At 36.1% G+C, this 7,382-nt stretch overlaps 1 protein-coding gene across 3 annotated transcripts in view; it reads right to left on the reverse strand.

The window, feature by feature from the left end:
• Positions 1 to 317: 317 nt before the first annotated feature.
• LOC144638301 (72 kDa type IV collagenase-like) overlaps positions 318 to 7,382 on the reverse strand; it is an 11,412-nt gene continuing 4,347 nt past the window's right edge. For 2 of the 3 annotated variants that reach the window (XM_078497530.1, XM_078497529.1), the window contains exons 4-8: positions 5,481 to 5,648; positions 4,470 to 4,640; positions 3,579 to 3,602; positions 1,149 to 1,172; positions 318 to 469 (exon numbers count right to left, since the gene is read on the reverse strand). In XM_078497530.1, the coding sequence (XP_078353656.1) occupies positions 450 to 469; positions 1,149 to 1,172; positions 3,579 to 3,602; positions 4,470 to 4,640; positions 5,481 to 5,648 (407 nt within the window). In that variant the 3' untranslated portion in view covers positions 318 to 449. Of the gene's footprint in view, positions 470 to 1,148; positions 1,173 to 3,578; positions 3,603 to 4,469; positions 4,641 to 5,480; positions 5,649 to 7,259 lie in introns of all 3 variants that reach the window. The other variant, XM_078497531.1, reaches the window with a different exon arrangement.

Consider the following 7,382-nt stretch of genomic DNA (forward strand, 5'->3'; position numbering starts at 1 on the left):
GATTTCCCTGCTACCCTTTTAAGTCCGAATTATGAGGAGCCAAGGGTGGTTGAGGAAAATTCTCCTACGAATTTTTTTAATAAATTTCTAAGCATTTTTGTGGGTATTTCAAGCACAATCGACCCAATCAATCTTATTTGGGCATCATCGAAAAGACATTTTCCTCCTGCAGAGATTGAGTGTAAGTGATGCTCTTTTTGATCAAAGATGACGACGTCACATGATCTAGCCAGAAGGTACTAAACAAACTGCAATATGGCTTCAGCTATATGTCTATTAGGTGTCGACAAAAACACACACAAAGTGGCTACATTTTCTTCTTCCAGGAAATGTCAAAGCGTTTTATTTAATTACTACAGCCTTGTTTTACATTAATTTCTTTGACTTTTTTCATCCTGGGTAGAGTGAAAGGGCTTGCACTCAAGTCGATCACTGAATATGCCTTCAGTTCATTTCCAGCCACGCCAGTCTAAAAAAGAAGAAGATTATTACAACTAATATATAGATTTAGGCAAGCCCAAAAGCGGAGCTCCACATTTATTTAGTTTTCACTGGAGTTAACAATGTTTCAATTCTGATAAATATGCGGTCAAAGCTTTATAGTATACGCTGGCCATAGATGCAAGACAAGTTAAAATCGCTCATGGTTGAAATGAATTTCTTAAAAGCCCGTTTACACAAGCGATTTTTGCGGCGATTCCAAATCGCGCGTGTAAACTAGCGGCGATTTCATGGCGATTTTGTGGCGGTGAATCCCCACGAAATCGCCGCTATTTCGAACTTGCTCGAATTTAGACGCAATTTACCGGCGATTTTTCCGTTGGAGGGTGACAAAAACCTACTTTGACGTACCCCCAAGGGTGTTTTGTCGCAAACATAGCAGCCAAAAACATTACATTCAGTAGCCGAAGCGGAACGCGCGGCCATTTTGTTTCTCTTCAGCTGCTCGAAAGTAATTAGTACTTTGCTAATCCTCAGAATTAGCCAACCAGAGTGCGTAAAAGTACTTTTCACTTGTGTGGTTTATGCTAAATAATTATATAAACATTAACAACATAGAGAGGTTCAAACTACTAATACAATCATTTACTACACAAGTGACTTTATCCTTATAATTTTAGTTAAGAATATTATGAGGCAAATCTTACCTGTAGAAGTTGAAGGTAGGGGTTCTGCCAAACAGAAAATTGAACGTTATAATTTTACATAACTTGAATGCTCATTCCCAAATAAATTAACAAGTAGCGCATGCAGTTCACCAAAAAAGATAATACTGTGTGAAATTGTGCAAGACGGACATAAAACATGCAAAAAACAATCCCGCCCCCTTTTTTCTGAAGAGTTTGCTTTGTGACCTTTCCTGATTTTTTGCATACTAGAACAAGTCAGTATTTCTTTACTATTCCACCACAATGAACATGCAATAACCAGTCATTTTAAATACCATTGTGTTAAAAGCATTTGTTCAGGAAAGTTGCATGTATTGTAATATGACTCCATTCAGTTGGTGAATTTAATTAATTTTCATTCCTTATTAGAGTGAATTCGTGTAACCCGTTTTTTATATGTTAATGAGTCGTATAATACTCTAATGTTTGTGTACAATAAAACAATACACGAGTGGTCAGAAAACCTCAAAGAAATCACTTTAATAGTTATACAGAAAATAAGTATAAACAGGACGTGTCTTTCTTTAAGCACTTCAAGAACATGTTCAACCTAAATCGAAAATTAGCGGTCTGGTTCAAATCACGCAGGATTTAGTCATTTCACATTGTTGTTTTTCAGAAGATGGGAAAGAAATTTGCCAAGAGTAATAGAACACATGCACAGCTATTTTCCTGCTCATTAAACCTTTTGTTTGCTATAGTCCGGCGGCTTAGCTCCTGAATTGTGCGATTTTTGATACAAGCACCAAACTTTGCAGGATTACAAGCATTCGTACGTATACTAATCAATTCTTGATATAGTGCCAACGCCAATTTCCTATTTTCAGCTAGTAAACAGCAATGAAATTTTCAGCTGATAGGCCCCCATGCCCCTTCCCCACGAAGTATTTCTTCTTGTACTTTTATAAACCTTTTATTGTTGATTTTTATTCAGAAATACAGATATGAATGCTTTTAATTAGGCTTGCAATTGTTAATTTTTACCATCTGTTTGATACCAATAATTTAATACGAAATTATTGCATGGGAAAAGATTTTTCGTTCCCCGCCCTCTGCTCCCTCGCGTCTTTCGTTTTGCGCTAGCGTCCAGGTCTCTCGCGATCGGTGAACTGTTCGCTAACAGAAGAAAAATAGGAAAATAGGGCTGTGAACAGTCTAAATAACAGCATTTCATTCCAAATTTTGTACGTGCGACTTGGTATCACTACCTGGCATAATAGTATTTGTCTATAAACCAGGACAAACAAATATTTCACGAAATTTAATTGATTTTAACCCTATCCAGACCGGGAGGGGCGGAAAGTGCCCGCGCTGTGCCCGCGCTGACTTTGAATGCTTATAACTTTTTCAAGATTCAACCAAACGCTACCAAACTTTGCGAATTTACCTAAAATTTATCTGGAAATAGTTTGGTAGGATAAGTTGTTATGTCAGGAACTTGACGTCACCATGGCAATGACATTTTGACAGGCATGTTTTCCCAATTTTGTAATTTTCATGTTTCTAGTAATGAAAAATAATTTTAATGCAATTATTTTCATCCTTTTACGGTTTTTAAGCACAGTTTTATTGATTTTTAATAATATGCAGTATTTTTGGGCGGTTTTATGACGTTTTGGAAAAAATTCGAAATCCAAGATGGCGGATCCAAGATGGCGGCTGTTTTGACATTATGATGTAATTGTCACGTGATGTAACGTCATCTTCCCACGTGACGTATACCAAATGATAGGTGTTGGGACATACTATATATTCCCTAAGTTTCATTGTGATTGCTTAAATATTCTGGAAGTTACAGAGGTCTGAAAAGATCCAAAAAAAAACGGTCTGAATAGGGTTAATAAATTAAGGTTTCCATGGAAACCGGTGTTTTTCGGGCTTGGCACTATATCTGAAAAAATTTCTGTTGGTGACCACTGTCATTGTGCCAAGTTTCATGCTTGTATCAAAAAGTGCACAATTCAACTAAAATTTCGAGCTAAGCCGCCGGACTACTAAACAAAAGTTGTTTGTCATCGTAATTTGCTAAAGCTCCCCATTGGATTGCTCGCGCAGAATTGTGTTACAGTCAAGTTTAATTTGTTTTTCTTTACGGGATGTTGAATATAAAATGTTTGTCTAAAATCGCAAGACAATTCAAGGCATGATAAATTTTAAGCCCCGTTATCTGTTTTGGTTTTTACATATTGGTAAATGCTTGAATTTTAACCTGACTTCCACATGCAAATAATTACGATTTGTCCGCAATTTTCTGTTTTCCTGTACAGCTCATTTAAATATTACACGGCGCATTTGCATATAAAAAACGGGTTACACGAATTCACTCTATTGGAGAAAATCATATAAATAAAATATATTTTATCCTTACAATTGGCAATAATTTTACATTAAGAGTGCAATTCTTATTACCTGTTGGAGTTGGAGACAGGGTGTCTGCCAAACAGAAAATTAAAAGTTAGTTATTATATCATATGAATGCTCATTTCTAAGTATACAATGAGATATGGAAAGGGAAGATTTTCTTTTGATTAAAGGCAGTACTGTAAAAGGTTTGTTATGACCCATATCACTTGCAGGCCCCCCACAACCCCAAGTTTTTAAAGTGCTACTGTGATGAAATTGGCATCTTTCCTTTCTTAGCCGTTTTTAAATATTAACAAGTACTCTTCATGAGAATAAAAATGCCGTTTACTGTAAGTTTTCCAATATCTCTTTTCTATCCAGAGATATTCACGTTTTTTTTTTAAAATATGACTAAATTAGCAAAGTGATGACGTCATAGACTCACCCAAATTTTGATAAAAAAAATGAAGAAAGTGATATCTCAGCCAATTTGTATCAGAAGTCCCTGATTTTTTTTTTGCAGTACTTAACACTCTGCTAGTTGTGTTTCACAATATGTGTGTCACCTGCAGAACTATAAGTCTGCCAAGTTTCATTGGTCTCTGCAGAAAAATGACCGAGATAACCCAATTTTTGTACCTGACAAAAAATTGGGTTGAGTAGATGACCTCATCAGTCTCCTAATTTGCATATTTTACGATTTGTTTAAGCTTTAATATCTCCGGAACTAAAATAGATATTAAAAAGCAGAAAACGCCATTTTGAAATTTTCGTTAAAAACTCCAAAAAATACCTAAAATTTCAAGAGGTGAAAATTTGATCATAGTAGCACTTCAATAAATGCCCATCTCTCTGACTTAGCTAAAAAAATATTTCTTTGTGCAAAACATTTTGCCAGAAAGCCTTTTTTGATTACAACCTTAAACTGTATCAAGACATAACATATATAATTTTTACCTGGGCACCATCCCCACTGCTTTTCCTGGTCATAGTCATAAGTCACTCCACACCACTTTCTGTCAGTCGTAATGCCTTTTACACATGAGGTTCGCTCTGTTCCTTTATACAGAAATGGAAACTCGCAGCACTGGTTAGGGGACTGTCCATCCACTGTCTTCACACTGCACTCTGACAGTGAAACTAAAAATATATCTGTATTCAAACGTGTCCTGCGATAAAGAAACTTAACTACACTATATGCTCCACGCAGCACAATCTGTAATTATTAACGCTTTACAATACACGTTAAAAATAAACACCGCTCATTGGAACATTTGATTAACTTTACACAAACGTAAGGAGCGGTTTTTTGAACAAAGCATGTAGAAACAAAAGGAACCATTCAAATTCAAAGAGATTCAAATAGGTGGCCCGGTATTTTATAGTTCAGCCCCGATCTCATCCAATACTGTAAATATTTTATCCAGCAATAGGGAACTTAAGATGATCTTATATAAGGCCTACTGGCAAAACGAGGAAACATGTTTCCTCGTTTTGCCAAGCCTTAACTTCTATAAGTAGCTTAACTTAGGTTGTGAATTCTGAGTTTATCATTCGTTATATCAAGGTAATTCTTTTCCATATACTGTAAAATTATGGCTATAAGCCCTGGACTTAAACAACTTTGTAAGGGGTTTGGATGGGCTTATAAACAGAGGGGGGCTTTTATGCAGAATTAAAAAAATGTGTTGAAACGAGCCACGGCAGTGTTGATCGAAATTTTATTTTTCAGATAAAAAGTCATAATAAAGCAACATTTAGCCCTGTTCAGAACTGTCATCCAGCAGAGGGGGGCTTATACTTGGCGTGGCGGTGGGGGGGGGGGGGGGACGTATTTGCACAAAAGCGAGTTCCCAGGTATTTTCTTCTCAGCTTTGCCTGGAATTAATCTTTCTGCAAATCTTTTGTGAAGGAAAACCTTTCTAGTTTAAAGCCTCAAATTGAATCAAGATATAAGGTACATTTTACCTGGGCACCATCCCCACTGCTTTTCTTGGTCATAGTTATAAGTCACTCCACACCAAGTTCTGTCAGTCGTTATGCCTTTCACACATGAGGTTCGCTGTATTCCTTTATACACAAATGGAAAGTAGCAGCACTGGTCAGGCGACTGTCCATCCACTGTCTTCACACACCCTGACAGTAAAACATAAAATTAATATCTGTATTCAAACATGTCCTGCAATAAAGAAACTAAACCACATGTAAAAAATAAACACTACTCATTAGAACGGTTGATTAACTTTACATAAACATAAGGGGCGGTTTTAGAATTTTTACCCGGGCCACTTTAATATTTACATATTTATGAACGCTTTTTAGAACGAAGCATATAAGTTATAGAAACAAAAAAACCATTCAAATTCAAAGAGATGCAAATAAGTGGCAGGGTATTTTACAGTTTATTTTAGCATTACAAATATTTTATCCGATTCATTTTATCCAGCAAAAGAAAACTTTAAGATGATCTAATATAGGGCCTGGCAAAACGAGGAAACATGTTTCCAGCAGGTTTATTGGAAACATGTTTCCTCGTACGTTTTGCCGGGCCAATAAGCTTAAGTAGCTTACTTCCCGGGGTAGTCAATCGATAATATCGATAATCGATAACATTCGATAACAATCGATAAAAATCGATTAATGTTTTCAAAAATCGATAAAAATCGATAAAAGATTTCGTTGTGAGTAATTGATAATTATCGATTTTTCAATCAGGGCTATCGATTTTATCGAAACTAAATTATCGTACATTTATTCGAATGAAAAACACCAAAAGATATTAAAAAAACTCGCAGAAACACTTATAACAACTTCCCAGTCTTTAATCAGTAAAAATTACTACATCTTTTCTACAAACTTTTAGTAATACTCAGCGTGTGTTTGAAATCCGCTTTTGATAGTAAATAAATAAAGGTTACGCGAGGGGCCTACACGACTCCTACGTTCGTGACATTTGTACATTTTTCGTTATATGTTTTAATTCGGTCTTTCGACCTTATTTGCTTCTGACTTCTTTCTGAGGGTTCTATTTTATGTGGAGGCATTATGTGTTAAATAGAGTCATGTTGATTGTGGTCTAGGAAGTGTCTAGATAGAGGTCATTTTTCTTCGCTTCGCGGTTTCCGTTTGTAGAGTTCATGTTCTTTACTCCTCCTCGATCCTCCGCCACATGTTGTGCTTGTTTGTTTTGGCTCAATTCTATTTTCAAGATATGTTTTAAGCTCTCAAAATGTTTGCTCTGGGTGGACAAGACCTGATATGATCCGTGAAAATGTAAACTACTTGCATTTAAAAAAAAAGAAAAATTGGAATATAACCTTGAAGCATAGCCTGCGAAAACAGCCGCCTCTCACGCTCTGCCGGACAAGGAAAAATAGTTTACGTTTGCGTTTGTAATCCCCAATTGAACAATAAAATCAGTAATAAAATCATGATGCAGTCTTCTTTGTCTCTTGTATACAGTGCTTGTCAACCGGCAGTTCATTTCATTGCCGCATTTGAAATCTACATTCAAGGAGTACAATCAAACGCTCCCTCAACGGAAACAGGATGATTTTTATCGATTCCGATAGCGATCGATGAATCCGATAAAATCGATAAAATTAACACTTCGTTGGTGTGTGAGTATCGATTTTTATCGATTGATCGATACAATCGATATCATTTAAAATCAATTTATCGATAGATATCGATTTATCGATTGATTTTCCGATATCAATTTTTATCGATTGACTACCCCGGGCTTACTTATAGGGGCTTTACTTTCGCCGTGTATTCCGAGTTTATCTTCCCGATATTCTAACATATTAGCACGAAAATGGAGCTATATTGTCCAGTATTGTCCTGCATCCTCCTCAAAATTGAATTCTC

This window comes from Oculina patagonica, chromosome 14 (genome assembly GCF_052425735.1).
Source record: "Oculina patagonica isolate OP01 chromosome 14, crgOcupat, whole genome shotgun sequence".
Lineage (NCBI taxonomy): Eukaryota > Metazoa > Cnidaria > Anthozoa > Scleractinia > Oculinidae > Oculina > Oculina patagonica.